Source organism: Oncorhynchus masou, chromosome 17 (genome assembly GCF_036934945.1).
Source record: "Oncorhynchus masou masou isolate Uvic2021 chromosome 17, UVic_Omas_1.1, whole genome shotgun sequence".
Taxonomy (NCBI): domain Eukaryota; kingdom Metazoa; phylum Chordata; class Actinopteri; order Salmoniformes; family Salmonidae; genus Oncorhynchus; species Oncorhynchus masou.
In genome coordinates, this window is record NC_088228.1 from 3,755,406 (window position 1) to 3,776,920 (window position 21,515).

General features: G+C 42.5%; 1 protein-coding gene across 1 annotated transcript in view; it reads left to right on the top strand.

Annotated features, from left to right (window-relative positions):
* The first annotated feature begins 2,431 nt into the window (after window positions 1-2,431).
* LOC135558333 (vesicle-associated membrane protein-associated protein A-like) overlaps window positions 2,432-21,515 on the top strand; it is a 34,808-nt gene continuing 15,724 nt past the window's right edge. Inside the window, exons 1-3 of the mRNA XM_064992072.1 lie at window positions 2,432-2,807; window positions 19,915-20,067; window positions 20,405-20,508. Of these exons, the coding sequence (XP_064848144.1) occupies window positions 2,750-2,807; window positions 19,915-20,067; window positions 20,405-20,508 (315 nt within the window). The 5' untranslated portion in view covers window positions 2,432-2,749. The remainder of the gene's footprint in view (window positions 2,808-19,914; window positions 20,068-20,404; window positions 20,509-21,515) is intronic.

Sequence of the window (21,515 nt, forward strand, 5' to 3'; positions counted from 1 at the left end):
CATTTGATTTTTAATAAATGTTTTTGTATATTACCCCCTTTTCTCCCAAATGTCAATCTTGTCTCATCGTTGCAACTCCCCGACGGGCTCGCGTGGCGAAGGTCGAGTCATGCGTCCTCGGCAAACATGACCGGTCAAAACCTCACTTCTTAACATCCGCCCGCCTAACCCGGAAGCCAGCCGCACAAATGCGTTCACCTCGGTCGTTTGCAGGTGCCCACAATGAGTCGCTAGAGCGTGATGAGCCAAGTAAAGGCCTCCCGGTCAAAGCCTCCCCTAACCTGGACGAAGCTGGGCCAATTGTGAGCTGCCCTATGGCACTCCCGTTCACGAACGGTTGTGACACAGCCCGGGATCTAACTCGGGTCTGTAGTGACGCCACTAGCTCTGCGATACAGTGCCTTAGACTGCTGCGCCAATCCGGAGGCCCACGTTTTTTCATAAAAAATAAAAACATTTACAAAAGAAGTCTAAAAGCCTGTTTTTGCTTTATCATTATGGGGTATTGTGATGTCATTATGGGATATTGTGATGTCATTATGGGGTATTGTGTGTAGATTGATGAGGAAAACATTGAATCATTTTTAGAATAAGTCTGTAACTTAACAAAATGTGGAAAAGGTTAAGCAGTTTGAATACTTTCCGAATGCACTGTGTGTGTAATATATATATATATATATAAAAATATGCAGTTGAAGTCTGAAGTTTACATACACCTCAGCCAAATACATTTAAACTCAGTTTTTCACAATCCCTGACACTTAATCTGAGTATAAATTCCCCGGTTTTAGGTCAGTTAGGATCACCACTTTATTTTAAGAATGTGAAATGTCAGAATAATAGTAGAGGGAATTACTTATTTCAGCTTTTATTTATTTCATCACATTCCCAGTGGGTCAGAAGTTCACATTCACTCAATTAGTATTTGGTAGCATTGCCTTGAAATTGTTTAACTCAAATGTTACGGGAAGCCTTCCACAATAAGTTGAGTGAATTTTGGCCCATTACTCCTGACAGAGCCGGTGTAACTGAGTCAGGTTTGTAGGCCTCCCTCGCACACGCCTTTTCAGTTCTGCCCTCAGATTTTCTATGGGATTGAGGTCAGGGCTTTGTGATGGCCACTCCAATAGCTTGACTTTGTTGTCCTCATGCCACTTTGCCACAACGTTGGAAGTATGCTTGGGGTCATTGTCCATTTGGAAGACCCATTAGTGACCAGGCTTTAACTTCCTGACTGACGTCTTGAGATGTTGCTTCAATATATACACATCATTTTCCTCCCTCATGATGCCATCTATTTTGTGAAGTGCACCAGTCACTCCTGCAATAAAGCACTGACACAACATGATCCTGCCACCCCCGTGCTTCATGGTTGGGATGGTGTTCTTCGGCTTGCAAGCCTCCCCCTTTTCCCTCCAAACATAACAATAGTCATTATGACCAAACAGTTCTATTTTTGTTTCATCAGACCAGAGGACATTTCTCCAAAAAGTATGATCTTTGTCCCCATGTGCAGTTGCAAACCCTAGTCCTGCTTTTTTTATGGTGGTTTTGGAGCAGTGGCTTCTTCCTTGCTGAGCGGCCTTTCAGGTTGTGTCGGTATGGGACTCATTTTACTGTGGATATAGATACTTTTGTACCTGTTTCCTCCAGCATCTTCACAAGGTCCTTTACTGTTGTTCTGGGATTGATTTGCACTTTTTGCACCAAAGTACGTTCATCTCTAGGAGATAGAATGCGTCTCCTTCCTGAGCAGTATGACGGCTGTGTGGTTCCATGGTGTTTATACTTGCGTACTGTTGTTTGTTCAGATTAATGTGGTACCTTCAGGCATTTGGAAATTGCTCCCAAGGATGAACCAGACTTGTGGAGGTCTGCAAGTTTTTTTCTGAGGTCTTGGATGATTTATTTTGATTTTCCCATGATGTCAAGCAAAGAGGCACTGAGTTTGAAGGTTGGCCTTGAAGTACATCCACAGGTACACCTCCAATTTTCTCAAATTATGTCAATTAGCCTATCAGAAGCTTCTAAAACCATGACATAATTTTCTGGAATTTTCCAAGCTGTTTAAAGGCACAGTCAACTTACTGTACTTCTGACCCACTGGAATTGTGATACAGTGAATTATAAGTTAAATCATCTGTCTGTAAACAATTGTTTGAAAAATGACTTGTGTCATGCACAAAGTAGATGTCCTAACCAACTATCCAAAACTATAGTTTGTTAACAAGAAATGTGTGGAGTGGTTGAAAAACAAGTTGTAATGACTCCGACCTAAGTGTATGTAAACTTCCGACTTCAACTGTATATATATTACACTCAGTGGTCAGATTTATTAGGTACACCACCCCGTTCACAAAAATTATATATATTAATTATATATATACGGTGTGTACAGACAATATGCGCAGTAGAGTAGAAAAGATGTCTACAGCAGTATTTACATAGGATGAGGAGCCATGATAAGGATACAGTATGAAATAGCTGAACAGCTGAAATACCTCTATCAACAAAATACCCAATAACTTAAGTGACGTTAACTGGAATCGCTCAAATAATAAATAGCTAAGTAACTTTATCAAATCAGCTACAACAAGATTAGTTTCTAATATAGACACACCACGTGAACGCGCACTAGAATCGCGCGTTCAAATATTTGCTCCCGTGGCGTGTGCACGTTCAGTCAGCGACTGACTCGTTCAATAGTATTTCCATCTGTCAGTGACTTCCTGACAACTGTAGCTAAAATATGTCAAAGTTAGAGCAGATCCTTGTTCTCGATCCTCCGTCTGACCTCAGATTTAAAGGTAAGTGGATTTAATACTGCTTAAACAAGCCATGGATTTATCTCGGGGATGATTTCACACACCCTGGTGTGGTTAGTTTCTAATGTTAAATGGCCAACCCGCCATTTTGATTTTTTTGGGGAAAAAGGAGACTTAGTTACCACAGCCGTAAAGTCCAAAATTGTCTATCGTAAAAGTTCATTTAAAAACAACAAAAAACAAAAAGGTTCAGTTTGCTCTTAATTTCAAGGTTAGGCATACGGTTAGGAGATGTGGTTAAGGTTATATGTTAAGAAGATACATTGGCGGTGTTTTATGACTGTGGTAACTAGTGGCGGTGGCGACGGGCCGCTGTGTGAATCACCGTACTGTAGTGACGTGGTCAACCGGTGTGGATCTTGCCCCCCCCCCCCTCAAACTTTACGGAATCGCTTTGCTTCTGATTTTTTTTTTTACCAGTTCCCTGAGACAAAATATCCAGATAATGAATACCTAGGGTGTCTAACTAACGTTAGCGAGATGGAAACGAGTCCTGGCGGCATTGAAATGAGCTATTATTAGTTAGTTATTTTAACCAATAACTACCATCCAAGGACATAGGACATCTAGATAGCGTTAGTAAATGTGTCCTGCTTGTCAAACAGTCAGTAACTAGCCAAGTTAACGTTAGCTAATATAACTTATCCGTCAAAAAGCTGGCTACGTTTTCAGGCTCTCCTGTAACGTTAGCTGTTCTACATATTAACTGCATATAATTAGTTATTAAAATACTAGGAACTCTGGTTAGACCTGATAAACCTGATATACAGTAAACTGAAATATCTTTCGTTTTTTCAGAAAAAAATATTGTGAAATGATGAACTAACACAATGTCAACTATTGTGAAATAGTGTTAACTGGATTATTACAAATCGAAAAGCCTCAACAGTTTGCTTTTTTGGGGGGCTTATTGTATTTCATCCCCCCCCAAAAAATATACATGTAATGTCATTACTATTATAATTTGATAGTAAGTCACGGGGTTAATCGCTTCCTCTTTCTCCCCTCGAACTACAACTTTCTGGCCAATGTTAGCTACCTAGCAACCGGGCTCGAGACTAACCTTTTTTTTCATTACCATCCTAGAATCGTCCACTAGTGCAATTTTAAAACCTTCACAAACTGAAGATGTACCATCCATTTATTAAAATACACTTTACAAAAATATAAACGCAACATACAAAAATGTCCAAAGATTTTACTGAGCTACAGTTCATATAAGGAAAAGAGTAATTTGGAATAGTGTTTGGCTGTGGTCTATGGATTTCACATGACAGGGAATACAGATCCCCTATTTTTTTTAAGGTAGGGACGTGCATCAGAAAACCAGTCAGTATCTGCTGTGACCACCATTTGCCTCATGCAGTGCAACATCTTAACATGCAGTTGATTGTGGCCTGCAGAGAGTTGTTCAACTCCTCTTCAATGGCGGTGTGAAGTTGCTGGATATTGGCAAGAACTGGAACACGCTGTCGAACCAGAGCATCCCAAACATGCTCAATGGGACCAGTATGAAAAATGTATGCACTCACAGACTACTGTAAGTCCCTCTGCATAAGAGCGCCTGCTAAATTACTAAAATGTAAGTATGCAGGTCCTGAAAGAACTGGGACATTTTCATCTTCCAGGAATCGTGTACAGAACCTTGCGACATGTGGCCGTGCATTATCATGCAGAAATGTGAGGTGAGGGCGACGGATGAATGGCGTGGTTACATGTGGTCTGCGGTTGTGAGACCGATTGGACATGCTGCCAAATTCTCTAAAAAGACATTGAAGGTGTGGCTTATGGTAGAGAAATTAACATTAAATTCTCTAGCAACAGCTCTGGTGGACATTCCTGCAGTCAGCATGCCAATTGCACGCTCCCTCAAAACTTGAGAAATCTGTGGCATTGTGACAACTGCACATTTTAGTGACCTTTTATTGTCCCCAGCATAAGGTGCACCTGTGTAATGATCATACTGTTTAATCATATTGATATGTCACACCTGTCAGGTGGATGGATTATCTTGGCAAAGGATAAATGCTCACTAACAGGGATGTAAAAAAAAAAAATGTGTGCACAATTTCAGAGAAATAAGCTTTTTGTGCATACAGAACATTTCTGGGATATTTTATTTCAGCTCATGAAACATGGGACCAACACTATACATGTTGCATTTTATATTGTTGTTCTGTATGTGTGTATATAATGAGAAATGCCATGGTGCAATTTTAAAAGTAGCCCAAAAACCTGCAACCCATGACCAATACATTTTCACCAGCAACATCAGTATTTTATAAAAGTAACCCAATTGGTTGGAAATCTATGGACATGGCAATAACCCTGCTTTATATGCTGGTTTAGGTAGTAAAGAGTTGTCATGACGATGGGGCTAGCTTGCACCTGCTTCACGTTCGTCAGCCATCTTGGCTATCTAGCTACACAGCTATGTTTTGGGGGAAATTGACTGGCTTGCTCACCAAAGATAAATGATTGAATGGAAACAGTTAGTTGGAATTCCAGAGTCCACGATTATCTCACCAACTGTTGTGCAATACTCTCGAGTGCTGTGCGCGGAGGACACTCCTTTATGACCTACTTAGTTAAATAGCTATTCCTTGGGGAGGAAGTTAGTCACTGCTGAGCTAAAAATGTTTCTTGTCAGGCAGGGCTGGGTGTTCCACCTGGCAACATAATTGTGTTTAGAAGTGAAACTGAATCAAGATGTGTCAACTGCTGAAATGCATTGATTGTCTTTACATTAGTTGTTGGTGCTAGCTAGCTAGCTGAAGGAGTGACTATTTGCTCTTTGGCTCCAATGCTGGTGACGTTGACCGTGTCACATCACGGTTGGTTGACAGAAGTTTCCAATGTCTACCCCCATGTCAGGTGCAGACATATTTTTTTTTTTTAGATGTTCAGATGGGATCAACGTTCTGAAAATAACATTCAGTCGCAGAAAGATAAATGGTGTTGCCAAATTAAACTCTTGTTGGTGGGCAACACATCAACAGCTGTATTGGGGGACCTGGCACAGGCACAGCTATGTAATTGTAGAGGAAATATTAGGTACATTTCATTAAAGTGGGCACCTCGCTCTTTGTTTATCAACCCTCAAAATAGTATCTATCTATGGGTTGTAAAGACTGATGGCTGAGGATAGCCCGGTCGGGACATGGAAGGCTGATGGATGAGGATAGCCCGGTCGGGACATGGAAGGCTGATGGATGAGGATAGCCCGGTCGGGACATGGAAGGCTGATGGATGAGGATAGCCCGGTCGGGACATGGAAGGCTGATGGATGAGGATCGGGACATGGAAGGCTGATGGATGAGGATAGCCCGGTCGGGACATGGAAGGCTGATCGATGAGGATAGCCCGGTCGGGACATGGAAGGCTGATGGATGAGGATAGCCCGGTCGGGACATGGAAGGCTGATCGATGAGGATAGCCTGGTCGGGACATGGAAGGCTGATGGATGAGGATAGCCCGGTCGGGACATGGAAGGCTGATGGATGAGGATAGCCCGGTCGGGACATGGAAGGCTGATGGATGAGGATAGCCCGGTCGGGACATGGAAGGCTGATGGATGAGGATAGCCCGGTCGGGACATGGAAGGCTGATGGATGAGGATAGCCCGGTCGGGACATGGAAGGCTGATGGATGAGGATAGCCCGGTCGGGACATGGAAGGCTGATGGATGAGGATAGCCTGGTCGGGACATGGAAGGCTGATGGATGAGGATAGCCCGGTCGGGACATGGAAGGCTGATGGATGAGGAGAGGATGAGACTATGTGCCTCCCTAAAAGGTCTAAATAAACATTTTTACAAGCAACGGAAAACCTTCCTGTTGGGATCCTCTAATATATTGAGCTGTTGTAGAGTTGTGTGGCTTGCAGTAATTAGTGATTTGAAGGTGCTGAATAGACGTTTCTGTTATTTTTTTTATTTTTTTTTACATGTTTATTCAGATTTTTATTTATTTTTCTAAGTACATACCGGCCTTAACTGGAGCAAAGAAAGATGGTTGGTCAGCACAACTCCATATTTGGTGTGTAACAAACTTATTTTGACATGAACTAAAAACAAAAATCCATATTTGTGATAAGTTAGGAGACATTCTTTTGTGGAGTTACACAGTTACTCTCCATTATCTTCTTTTTGTTGTTTTTAAAAACATATCAAAGAAATTGCCACACACTAATTATAATTTGAATCTGTGTAGAGTCCTGCCTCTACTCCACATCAACATCGCTAATGCATAGACATTGGGACAAGGCTGGCCATGCCCTGCCTGTGGTCCAGGGCCTTAGTACGCCTTCCTGTACAACAAAAATAGAGAAGAAAGGAGTGCTAAGGCCCTGGACCAGAGCTAGTAGCCATGCCCTGCCTGTGGTCCAGGGCCTTAGTACTCCTTTCTTCTCCATTAATGTTGTACAGGAAGGCGTACTAAGGCCCTGGACCAGAGCTAGTAGCCATGCCCCTGGCTGATAGTGTCTTTTAGAAAATATTCACAACCCTTGCCTTTTTCATATTTGGTTGTGTTATAGCCTGAATTCAACATTTATTAAATTGTGATTTGTTTGGACACTGGCCTACACACAATTACTGCATCATGTCAAAGTGTAATTATCTTTTTAGATATGTATACAAAATGAATTAAAAATAAAAGCTGAGATGTCTTCAGTCAAGTATTCAACCCCTTTTTTTTATGGCCTACATAAGTTCAGGAGTAAAAATGTGGGTGGCAAAGTTGCATGGACTCACTTTGTCTTAGTGATCGTTGTATGACTGCCTCATATGTGCGCTTCACGCATAAAATATGCCGAGCAGTGAATTTCAAATACAGATTCGACCACAGACCAGGGAAGTTTTCCAATTCCTCGCTAATAAGGGCACCTATTGGTAGATGGGTAGAAAAAGTGAGCAGTCATTGAATATCCCTTTGAGCGTGAAGTTACTAGTTGGATGGTGGATCAATACACCCTGTCACTACAAAAAAAGTTACTAGTTACACTTTGGTTGGTGGATCAATACACCCAGTCACTACAAAGACACGGGCATCCTTCCTAACTCAGTTGCTGGAGAGGAAGGAAGAACTACTCATGGATTTCACCATGAGGCCAAAGGTGACTTTAAAACAGAGTTTCATGGCTGTGTAAGGAGAAAATTGATGGATCAACAACATTGTTTTCATTAGTATTTTATAAAAATTACAAAGTAGCTTGCACAGAAAAAAATATTTCTGTTTTACAAAGGCACTCAAGTAATTCTGCAAAAATGTGGCAATTCAGTTTTTGTCCTAAATAAAGAGTATTATGTTTGGGGCAAATGAAACACATCACTGAGTACCACGCTTAATATTTTCAAGCATAGTGGTGCCTGCATCATGTTATGAGTATGCTTCTAATTGTTAAGGACTAGGGATTTTTTCAGGATAAAAATGAAATGCTATAGGAAAACCTGGTTCAGTCTGCTTTCCCAACAGACACTGGGAGATGAATAACCTAAAAAAAAAAGCCAAATCTACGCTGGCATTGTTTTACCAAGAAGACGGTGGATGTTCTTGATTGGCCGAGTTACAGTTTTGACTTTACATATACAATGGAAAGACCTGAATTCTTTTTAGGAATGATGGAATGATGATGTCTAGGAATGATCAACAACTAATTTGTCAGAGCTTGAAGAATTTTTTGAATTAATAATGGGCAAATGTTCCAGAAAGACTCTCAGCTGTTATTTCTGCCAAAGTTGCTTTATATATATTATTATTATTATTATTATTATTATTATTATTATATATTGCTTTATATATTATGGGGTGTGAATACTTATGTAAATAAAATTTCTGTTTCATTTTCAATTAATGTGCTAACATTTCTAAAAACATGTTTTCACTTTGTCATTATGAGGTGTTGTTGTTGGGGGGGGGCTTGTTTTAATCCATTTTGATTTCTGGCACTAACACAACAAAATATGAAATAAGTCAAGAGAATGAATACTTTCTGAAAGCACTGTAGGTCTGTTGAACGACCTGGACCAGAGGTAATAGCCCGTCTGTCTCCTGAATGGTTTCAACGACTTCTGATCAACAGTTACAAGCGTTACATTTTCCCCTCAGTCACCAGATTAAAACCTCATTCAAGCTAACTGCTTTCTGGAATTGTTGCAGGGCTAATTGACAACGAGCTGAGAACTCAACGTTTTTATGAAATGGAATACATCTCACGTAATTGACTGATTTATATATACACTAGATGACCGATAGGGGGCGCTGTGTTGGAGCCACCGTGCCTCCATCTTGGTACTACCCCCACCATTATAAATAATATTTTGGAAGCGAGAGAAATCCATTTATTAATACTGTTACTGTCCCCACTGCAAATTTTGTCCTATAGAATTCCATTGAGGATCGCGCCTAATGGGGAGTGCCAATATGGCCGACCGGTGTTTTCAAAGCCTCTCAGTAGCCAATAATATAATCCAGGGTTTATATACAACATTGGTAATTGACCAGCTCCCTCTCTTCCCAGGTTCACTGATAAGGCAAATGGGCCATGTCCACGGAGCTGTGAGCCAGGATACAAATGTAACCTTCTCTGTAAATTCCTCAATACCAGATGAAAAACATAATGCAAATACCGTGTGTGTAACGAGACTGGTCGCTTCAATACCATACCGTGTGTGTGTGTGTGTGTGTGTGTGTGCTGCCGTAAACTGGGATTTGAATGATCAACATTACCAAAGGTAAACTCGGCAAAAAAAAAAAGTCCTCTCACTGTCAACTGCATTTATTTTCAGCAAACTTAACATGTGTAAATATTTGTATGAACATAAGATTCAACAACTGAGACATAAACTGAACAAGTTCCACAGACGTGACTGACAGAAATTGAATAATGTGTCCCTGAACAAAGGGGGGGGGGGAATCTGGTGTGGCCACCAGCTGCATTAAGTACTGCAGTGCATCTCCTCCTCATGGAATGCACCAGATTTGCCAGTTCTTGCTGTGAGATGTTACCCCACTCTTCCACCAAGGCACTTGCTAGTTCCCGGACATTTCTGGGGGGAATGGCCCTACTAGCCCTCACCCTCCGATCCAACAGATCCCAGACGTGCTCGATGGGATTGACATCCGGACTCTTCGCTGGCCATGGCAAAACACTGACATTCCTGTCTTGCAGGACATCACGCACAGAACGAACAGTATGGCTGGTGGCATTGTCATGCTGGAGGGTCATGTCAGGATGAGCCTTCAGGAAGGGTACCACATGAGGGAGAAGGATGTCTTCCCTGTAACGCACAGCGTAGTGATTGCCTGCAATGACAACAAGCTCAGTCCGATGACGCTGTTACACACCGTCCCAGACCACGATGGACCCTCCACCTCCAAATCAATCCTGGTACAGGCCTCGGTATAACACTCATTCCTTCGACGATAAACGCGAATCCGACCATCACCCCTGATGAGACAAAACCGCGACTCGTCAATGAAGAGCACTTTTTGCCAGTCCTGTCTGGTCCATCGATGGTGGGTTTGTGCCCATAGGTGATGTTGTTGCCGGTGATGTCTGGTGAGGACCTGCCTTACAACAGGCCTACAAGCCCTCAGTCCAGCCTCTCTCAGCCTATTGCGGACAGTCTGAGCACTGATAGAGGGATTGCGCGTTCCTGGTGTAACTCGGGCAGTTGTTGTTGCCGTCCTGTACCTGTCCCGCAGGTGTGATGTTCGGATGTACCAATCCTGTGCAGGTGTTGTTACATGTGGTCTGCCACTGCGAGGAAGATCAGCTGTCCGTCCTGTCTCCCTGTAGCGCTGTCTTAGGCGTCTCGCAGTACGGACATTGCAATTTATTGCTCTGGCCACATCTGCAGTCGTCATGCCTTCTTGCAGCATGCCTAAGGCACGTTCATGCAGGGACCCTGGGCATCTGTCTTTTGGTGTTTTTCAGAGTCAGTAGAAAGGCCTCTTTAGTGTCCTAAGTTTTCATAACTGTGATCTTAATTGCCTACCGTCTGTAAGTTGTTAGTGTCTTTAATGACCGTTCCACAGGTGCATGTTCATTAATTGTTTATGGTTCATTGAACAAGCATTGGGAAACAGTGTTTAATAAACCCTTTACAATGAAGATCTGTGAAGTTATTTGGATTTTTACAAATTACCTTTGAATGACAGGGTCCTGAAAAAGGGACGTTTCTTTTTTTGCCGAGTTTGTGGACACCTGCTCGTCGACAACATCTCATTCCAAAATCAAGGGCATTAATATGGAGTTTGTTCCCTCTCCTTTGCTGCTATAAGAGCCTCCACTCTTCTGCGAAGGCTTTCCACTAGAAGCAGGGACTTGCTTCCATTCAGCCACTAGCATTAATGAGGTCTGGCACTGATGTTGGGTGATTTTAGGCCTGGCTTGCAGCTGCGTTCCACTTCATCCAAAACGTGTTCAATGGGGTTGTGAGGTCAGGGCTCTGTGCAGGCTAGTCAAGTTCTTCCGCACCGATCTCGAAAAACAATTTCTGTTTGGACCTCGCTTTGTGCACAGGGGTATTGTCATGCTGAAACAGGAAAGGGCCTTCCCCAAACTGTTGCCATGCAGTTGGTAGCACAGAATCGTCCAGAATGTCATTGTATGCTGTAGTGTAAACATTTCCCTTCACTGGAACTAAGGTGTCTGGAAAATGAAAAACAGCCCCAGACAGTTATTCCTACTCTATCGAACTTCAGTTGGCATTGGGGCAAGTAGCAGTTCCCTCTCATCCGCCAATCCCAAGTGTGATTTCATCCCTCCTGAGAACGCATTTCCACTGCTCCAGAGTCCAATGGTGGCGAGCTTTACACCACTCCAGCCGACGCCTGGCATTACTCATGGTGATCCGAGGCTTGTGTGTTGCTCGGCCATGGAAACACCATTTCATGAAGCTCCAGACGAACAGTTCTTGTGCTGGTGTTGCTTCCAGAGGCAGTTTGGAACTTGGTAGTGAGTGTTATGACAGATGACTTTAACGTGCTTCAGCACTCGGCGGTCCCGTTCTGTGAGCTTGTGTGGCCTACCACTTCGCGTCTGAGCCGTTGTTGCTCCTAGACGTTTCTACTTCACATTAACAGCACTTACAGTTGACCGGGGCAGATCAAGCAGAGCAGAAATGTTGAGTAACTGACTTGTTGGAAAGGTAGCATCCTATGACGGTGCCACGTTGAAAGTCACTGAGCTCTTCAGTAAGGCCATTCCACTGCCAATGTTTGTCTATGGAGATTGCGTGGCTGTGTGTGGCTGAAATAGCTGAATCCACTAATTTGAACGAGTGTCCACATACTTTTGTATATAGTTTTTTATTTTTACTTTGGTGACATGTATGTAACTGAATGCTGTATGTTGACAGAATTTTCTCCAAGCCTCCTTTCTAAAGTGAACCTGGTTAGAAATGTTAGTAACCTAGTACACAGTCTAGCTCCACACCTCTCTCTGAATTTACCCTGAAGGAGTTTTATAACGGCTCCACAAAATAAGAAAGGTTGAGGGAGTTCTTTCAACTCCTTTCTCTGGAATTGATTCAAGGCTGTGTTAGTCATTTCATTTAAAAAAATTAAAAAAATATTTTTGGACATTCTGTCTCATCGAAGTCCTGTATTCTGTTAATTCAATCTCTCTGAATTTTAACCTGAAGGAGCAAAGTTCTATAACAGAGACAGACCTATTAGCTCTTGGAGGTTAGTTGAGGCTTCTCCTATGTCCTGAGGACAGCTCCTCTGACACCCGAGGCTGCTATACCAGTCTTTCTGTCAGCGTATGAAACCAGGAACACAACTTTAGTTTTAGAAGTGTGGGGGGGGGGGGGTTAAATATAATTTATATAATTTTTTTTTGTTTTACATCCGGTCGGATAAACACTCCAAACGGCTTACCCAACCGCTCGGAGGTGTACACGCATGGTCCTAAAGCAGAACGTTATTTTGTTTTATCATTCCGATGATAAAACTGTGGGTGACCAAAAAAAAAAATGCGATTTCAGAATGTGGGGGAGACATGTCCCCAGTGAAAGTTAGCCTTTAGTTTCCTACAGGGGCCCCGTCATGGAGAATGGCCCCTACACCTCCTGGACCTTCTCGTTTATCTGACACTATAGCTGTGTGGGGCAGAATCCCTTCTGCCTGAAAGCTGTATAGGTTAACACCGTAGGCCCTACCGCTCCTCTCTCTGTCCCCGGAGCGTTTTTAAAAAACATTTTATTCAAATTCCATCTCGGGTGCTTTGGAAGCATGTCTGACACACAGAATCACAACTTGTTTTTATTTATTTATTTTTTTGCCTAAGGGATTTTAACCGTTTTTAATCTGATTTTGTGTTGCATGTAAATGCGATTTAGACGCATGCGGTGTGATGGTGATTACACTGATTCACTTTTCACAAGTCGATAAGTGGCACTTGTCACTTTGGCTCAGAGGGAGCTGATGAACTCGTGATATTCAGGGTGCCTGAAGGCCTTTTAACTTTCCTTGCTGACTTACAGTTGGAAGCTTTGTTTGTGATCATCTGCAAACTAGTGTGGCGTGATGCCAACATTTTAGAGTAATGTAGTACAGTTTTTATGACACTACTGACCTTTTTCAGCCCTGCTGATCTAAACAACCTTCTGTTTTTATAAATTCAGTTGAATTGAAGCCACTGGTGTCTTATTTTTTATGACCTGGTCTAATAATATCCACTTTCATATCAGCTACAGGGTTCTGATGTATGGTATTCCAAGTGCATTTCCTCAGCTTGTCTCGGAGCGGATCACGTAGCCCTAGCTGCGTCTCGGACCGTGCGATCACGTAGCCCTAGCTGCGTCTCGGACCGTGCGATCACGTAGCCCTAGCTGCGTCTCGGACCGTGCGATCACGTAGCCCTAGCTGCGTCTCGGACCGTGCGATCACGTAGCCTTAGCTGCGGCTGATCTAGCAGATCATAATCTGATCAAAGCTAATCACTATCAAAGCGTTATCCCAGGGTGTTTTTTGGACATAAAGGACTGTAACATCCCCAGAAGCTCAGTGATTTGAGTATTCCAACTCATAAATACAGAGGCATATATGAACGTATCCCAATGTAATCAAGGTTTTGAAATTATTCATTTTTTTTGTGAAAAGCTATATCTAGTATAGTTATATGCCCCCATCAACATCAATGGGGCTGTAGTGGAGCAGGTTGAGAGCTTCAAGTTCCTCGGTGTCCACGTTACTGAAGATTTGTCCAAACTAGAGGTCGACCGATTTTGATTTTTCAACACCGATACCAACTTTTATTGGAGGACCAAAAAAAGCCGATTTCTGATTGTTACATTTTTTTGTGTTTGTTTTTTAGTTTTATTTTACATTTACATTTAAGTCATTTAGCAGACGCTCTTATCCAGAGCGACTTACAAATTGGTGAATTCACCTTCTGACATCCAGAATTTATTTATTTATTTGTAATAATTACAACAATAGTGATTGGACACTTATTTTAACTTAATATAATACATAAATAAAATCTAAGTCTCAAAAAAATAATGAAACATGCTCAATTTGGTTTAAATAATGTAAAAACACTGTTTTGGAGAAGAAAGTAAAAGTGCAATATGTGCCATATAAGAAAAGCTAACTTTTAAATTCCTTGCTCAGAACTTATGAAAGCTGGTTCTTCAATATTCCCAGTTAAGAAGTTTTAGGTTGTAGTTATTATAGGAATTGTGAGGCGTTGACTATTTCTCTCTATACCATTTGTATTTCATATACCTTTGACTATTGGCTGTTCTTATAGACACTAGCATTGCCAGCCTAATCTCAGGAGTTGATAGGCTTGAAGTCATAAACAGCGCTGTGCAACAAGCATTGCGAGGAGCTGCTGACAAAAAGTGCTGTTTGAATTAATGCTTATGATACTGCTGCTGCCTACCACCGCTCAGTCAGACAGCTCTATCAAATCATAGACTTAATTATAATATGATAAACACATTGGTCATTAATATGGTCAAATCCGTAAACTATAATTCTGAAAACAAAACGTTTATTATTTCAGTGAAATACGGATATGTTCCTTATTTTATCTAACGGGTGGCATCCATAAGTCTAAATATTGTTGTTACATTGCACAACCTTCAATGTTAAGTCATAATTATGTACAATTCAGGCAAATTAGTCCTGACTCTGCGTGCAATGAACGCAAGAGAAGTGACACAATTTCCCTAGTTAATATTGCCTGCTAACATTCATTTATTTTAACTAAATATGCAGTTGTAAAAAAATATATATACTTCTGTGTATTGATTTTAAGAAAGTCGTTGATGACTATGGTTAGGTTCATTCGTGCAACGATTGTCGCGAATGCGTTTTTGTTAAATCATCACCCGTCTGGAGAGGTAGGCTGTGATTCGATTATAAATTAACAGGCACCGCATTGATTATATGCAAGCAGGACAAGCTAGTTAACCTAGTAATATCATCAACCATGTGTAGTTAACTAGGGATTATGTCAAGATTGTTAAGTCAGCTAGCAACTTACCTTGGCTCCTTGCTGCACTCGCGTAAGAGGTGGTAAGCCTGCCACGCAATTTCTTTGTGGAATGCAATGTAATCGATCATAATCGGCATCCAAAAAAAATGTGATTACCGATTTGTTATGAAAACTTGAAATCGTCCCTAATTAATCAGTCAACCTCTAGTCCGAACACACCAACACAGTCGTGAGGAGGATCTTTTCAGCCTCCTGAGGGGGAAGAGGTTATAGGGGCGGCAGTGTAGCCTAGTGGTTAGAGCGTTGGACTAGTAACCGAAAGGTTGTGAGTTCAAACCCCCGAGCTGACAAGGTACAGATCTGTCGTTCTGCCCCTGAACAGGCAGTTAACCCAGTTAACCCACCCACCAGGCCATCATTGAAAATAAGAATGTGTTCTTAACTGACCTGCCTGGTTAAATAAAGGTAAAATAAAAATAAATAAATAGAGTTATCGTTTAAAAAGATCCTCAAAAAGTTCTAACCAGGCATTCAGGAACATTCAATGTCATTTTGGTAAGAAACTCCAGTGTAGATTTGGTCTTGTGTTTTAGGTTACTGTCCTGCTGAAAGCTGAATTGTTCTCTCAGTGTCTGTTGGATAGCAGACTGAACCAGGTTTTCCTCTAGGATTTTGCCTGTACTTAGTCCTTGCCGATGACAAACATACCCATAACATGATGCAGTCACCATCATGCTTGAAAATATGAAGAAATGGTACTCGGTGATGTTGAATTCGCTTTGAATTCAGGACAAAAAGTGAATAAAAAAAAATACAGTATTAGACAATTCCACAAATACAATTTTAAGAAGGCACACCTGTTAATTAAAATGCATTCCTGGTGACTACCTCATGAAACTGGTTGAATGCCAAGAGTGTCATCAAGGTGGCTACTTTGAAGAATCTAACATCTATTTAGATTTTTTTTTTGGTTACATGATTCCATATATGTTTTTCATAGTTTTGATGTCTTCACTGTTATTCTACAATGTAGAAAATAGTAAAAATAAAGAAAAACCTTAAATGATTAGGTGTCCAAACTTTTGACTGGTACTGTGTGTGCGTGTATATTTTTATACCCCTTTTTTCTCCCCAATTTCATGATTGGTAGTTAGTCTTGTCTCATCGCTGCGACTCCCGTACGGACTCGGGAGAGGCGAAGGTTGAGAGCCGTGCGTCCTCTGAAACACAACCCTGCCAAGCCGCACCAATGTGTCAGAGGAAACACCGTACACCTGGTGCCCCTGTCAGCTAGCATGCCCCCGGCACACCACAAGGAGTCACTAGAGAGCGACCCGGACAACGCTGAGTCAATTGTGCGCCGCCTCATGGTCTCCTGGTCGTGGCCGGCCGTGACACAGGATGGAACTCTGCTCTGTAGCGACGCCTCAAGGCGGATGGAACTCTGCTCTGTAGCGACGCCTCAAGGCGGATGGGACTCTGCTCTGTAGCGACGCCTCAAGGCGGATGGGACTCTGCTCTGTAGCGACGCCTCAAGGCGGATGGGACTCTGCTCTGTAGCGACGCCTCAAGGCGGATGGGACTCTGCTCTGTAGCGACGCCTCAAGGCGGATGGGACTCTGCTCTGTAGCGACGCCTCAAGGCGGATGGGACTCTGCTCTGTAGCGACGCCTCAAGGCGGATGGGACTCTGCTCTGTAGCGACGCCTCAAGGCGGATGGGACTCTGCTCTGTAGCGACGCCTCAAGGCGGATGGGACTCTGCTCTGTAGCGACGCCTCAAGGCGGATGGGACTCTGCTCTGTAGCGACGCCTCAAGGCGGATGGAACTCTGCTCTGTAGCGACGCCTCAAGGCGGATGGAACTCTGCTCTGTAGCGACGCCTCAAGGCGGATGGAACTCTGCTCTGTAGCGACGCCTCAAGGCGGATGGAACTCTGCTCTGTAGCGACGCCTCAAGGCGGATGGAACTCTGCTCTGTAGCGACGCCTCAAGGCGGATGGGACTCTGCTCTGTAGCGACGCCTCAAGGCGGAGGCCCATAACACAAAAATGTTTTATTATATGCTTTATTTGCCATATTGTTTTGTGATATTAGACTGAACAGGGATATTAACACAACAGGTAAAGTGAAGGATCCCATGTTTCAAAAAATAAAATATCCCAGAAATTGTCCATACGCACAAAAAAAAGCTTATTTCTCTCCAACGTTGTGCACACATTTGTTTACATCCCTGTTCGTGAGCATTTCTCCTTTGCCAAGATAATCAACTGTGTGGAATTTTGTTAAGACATTTTCTAAAACTTTTATTTTAATTAAATTTTTAAAACTTAAATGTCTTGATCCCTTGGTCTGGAACAGTGTTATTTTCAAGCAAAAACATACCATAACACCTCTCAGCAGTGAAACCAAGTACACAACAACAACGTCCGTTCATCTCCTAATGGGCTAACTAGCTACTAATTGGTGTGATTGAGTTTTGGTTGACTTTGATGACCTTGCCTCCAGCTGTTTTGGCGACATGACAGAAAAGAACTGTACCCCATCCATCAAATATGGACCTTGTTAAGACTATGCTGACTGTAATTAAGGTCCTAATTTAAGACCAGCAGACCAGTTGTCACAAGATGGAGAGCAGCAGTAGGCTAAGCTTCCCATATGGCACCCTATTCCCTACATAGTGCACTACTTTAGACCAGAGCCCTATGGAACCCTATTCCCTATATAGTGCACTACTTTAGACCAGAGCCCTATGGAACCCTATTCCCTATGTAGTGCACTACTTTAGAGCAGGACCCTATGGAACCCTATTCCCTATATAGTGCACTACTTTAGACCGGAACCCTATTCCCTATATAGTGCACTACTTTAGACCGGAACCCTATTCCCTATATAGTGCACTACTTTAGAGCAGAGCCCTATGGAACCCTATTCCCTATATAGTGCACTACTTTAGAGCAGGACCCTATTCCCTATGTAGTGCACTACTTTAGAGCAGGACCCTATTCCTGATGTAGTGCACTACTTTAGAGCAGGACCCTATTCCTGATGTAGTGCACTACTTTAGAGCAGGACCCTATGGAACCCTATTCCCTATATAGTGCACTACTTTAGAGCAGGACCCTATTCCTGATGTAGTGCACTACTTTAGACCAGGACCCATAGGGAACAGGAAGCCGTATGGGAACGTTGGCTAATAATGGTACATCTCTCCTTGGCTTTAACCTGAGTCAGTCAACCAATCTGATGTCACAAAGGCTGCGTTTTTACACAGGCAGCCCAGTAATTGGCAAAAGATCAGATCTGATTGGTCAAAAGACACACGGGTGGTAAAAGATCAGAATTGGGATGCCTGTGTAAACGTAGACCTTCCGTCTCCCAATATGGAGGACATGGGATCCCGATCCAAATGACATTCGCTGAGCTGAGGAAAGCTTTGTTGATTTGGCTTGTAGCCTTGGACAACGTTATGTATGAGAATGGTGTGTTTATAGTCAGCTGTTGTTGGTATAGCGGTAAATGTACATGTTCAGGTTTTGGTCATGGAAGGCCGAGACAACAGTCTAGATCCCAGGCCCGATGTCGGCCCTTTGTTGGCCCGGTGTCGGCCTGTTGACTTATGTAGTAACTCAATATGGAGTTGAAGTTCACAGGGAGTTTTATAGCCCCTCAAAAGGCTTCAACCATTAGCCTAGGAATTTTTTTGTTCAGAATTGGTACATTCAAAGCTAATTTAAGGCTAAATTGTCTTGTTCCACTACTAGTCACATGTCTTGTTCCACTACTAGTCACATGTCTTGTTCCACACTACTCCCTTTTCAAGTTTATTTGCACACGTCCCCTGCATCCAATTTGCTTTTATGGTGTTTGGAGTTTATTATCGGCAATTTAATGATGTGATTATAATATGCTATAGGTCACGTGCATGTAATGCATACATGTGTTACGTAAAGAGATCAAGGGTTCAGGGCTGAGGGAATGTTTTTCTTAAACATGAGGGATTTCGGTAATGGAACTTTTCGGTCAGAAAATGGCTGTAATTAATATTTGCTGCTTCAGAAACACGGGACAGTGTTATAATAAACACAGGTGGTGGTCGCTGCAGCAGGTAGTAGAGAGACAGGTGCAGACAGAAGACTGGGCCCGGCCCGGCACAATCAAGTCAACTGCGGTTGGACTCCATCTAATCATTTGTCTTTTTTTATTTTTTATCGAATTGAATCAAACCGTGAGCTTAAAGCATCAGACAAGCTAAGTGAATATAGTTGATGTGATTTAAAACGCATTAGGATTTGTCTGAAATATGGAAAAATACATGATTTTGTGATTTTAATTTCAACCAATCGATTGGTCGACCCATGATTATTATTTATTTTGTTGTCGGGGACAGCCCTACTGTGCATTCAAATTGCCAAGGGGGGCCCCCCAAGTGAAAATGTTTGGGGACCTCTGCTCTAAGGTATGCAACGACAGTACAACTGCTGATGCACTACCCTGTTTCAAAAAGGGCACCTGGTGCATTCTACTGTTACAGCTTTTTAGAGGAAGTTGAAAGCCGGACTGCGTAACAAATGAGGCCGAATGAATTCCAAAGTTTTTGAACCTAACCTTCTCTCGCTCTCTCTCGCTCTACCAGGTCCTTTTACAGAAGTCATCACCACCAACCTGAAGCTGAAGAACCCGTCTGATAGAAGAGTATGTTTCAAAGTGAAGACCACAGCTCCTAGGAGATACTGTGTACGCCCAAACAGCGGCATCATAGATGCAGGCGCCACCGTCACCATCTCTGGTGAGTCAAAACGGGTCACGTCCATTACGTCCTATAGGAATCATCCTGTTAAATCATCCCATATGCAATGAACTTGTACTGTAATGGACCTTTTTGCCGACACACAGTCCATGGTGCCAAACTGCAAAAAAAAAAACATTATTAATTTGTTGTTATGATGAATGTTCCTGAAGTACGAACGGGGGTCTTTAACTGTGTTCCGTGCTTTTTCAAACTGTATTCTGGTGCTTTTCAAATGAAGTTATAGCATAATTCAAGCACTTGTTGTTGTTTTGTTTTTTTTTGTTTTTTTTGCTGAGATGTGTGTGTAACCTTTTTTTTCTTCAATCTATTTCAGTAATGCTCCAGCCCTTCGACTACGACCCCAATGAGAAAAGTAAACACAAATTCATGGTCCAGAGTATCTTTGCTCCTCCTAATGAGTCTGAACTCGATGCTATGGTGAGTAATCTAGTTCTTCCGTCTACAGCTGCTGGAGTGGTTTCTCCCTGTTCCTGGGTCCTGTGTGGCTCAGCTGGTAGGGCACATCTCAGCTGGTAGGGCACGGCTATGTGAAAGAGTTATTCAGGGTTAGGGTTGGTTTTCTGATCCATGCCCCTACTTTATTTGTATGTATGTGGCCAACAGATGCACATCTGTATTCCCAGGCATGTGAAATCTATAGATTAGGGCCATTTAAGGTAGAACGTGTAGAAATAATGAACCTGTATCTTTAAATAATTTAACCTCTGAACTCTTTTTCTGATCACATTATTTTTAATAGTTCATAGCAGTACTATTTAGTCGATGTGGTTGATTTTATTTTTTTTTATTTTTTTGTGGTCTCAAACCAGTGAGCTTCACATTCTTCAAGAATATGTGCACATTTGTATTGTTACAGTGGAAAAGGTTGAACTGTTGTTCCCTTGTCATATAATCTGTACATTTACTATCAATATAGCATTAAACAATTATCCAGATTTGCATTTTTGGCAACAACCCAGCCCCAACAGAACCATATGAGATCAACAGGTGTGGTAGTTTCCCCTTTAGTCCAGTAGAGGGCAGCAACAGGTGTGGTAGTTTCCCCTTTAGTCCAGTAGAGGGCAGCAACAGGTGTGGTGGTTTCCCCTATAGTCCAGTAGAGGGCAGCAACAGGTGTGGTGGTTTCCCCTATAGTCCAGTAGAGGGCAGCAACAGGTGTGGTAGTTTCCCCTATAGTCCAGTAGAGGGCAGCAACAGGTGTGGTGGTTTTTCCTATAGTCCAGTAGAGGGTAGCAACAGGTGTGGTTGTTTCCCCTATAGTCCAGTAGAGGGCAGCAACAGGTGTGGTAGTTTCCCCTATAGTCCAGTAGAGGGCAGCAACAGGTGTGGTAGTTTCCCCTATAGTCCAGTAGAGGGCAGCAACAGGTGTGGTGGTTTTTCCTATAGTCCAGTAGAGGGCAGCAACAGGTGTGGTTGTTTCCCCT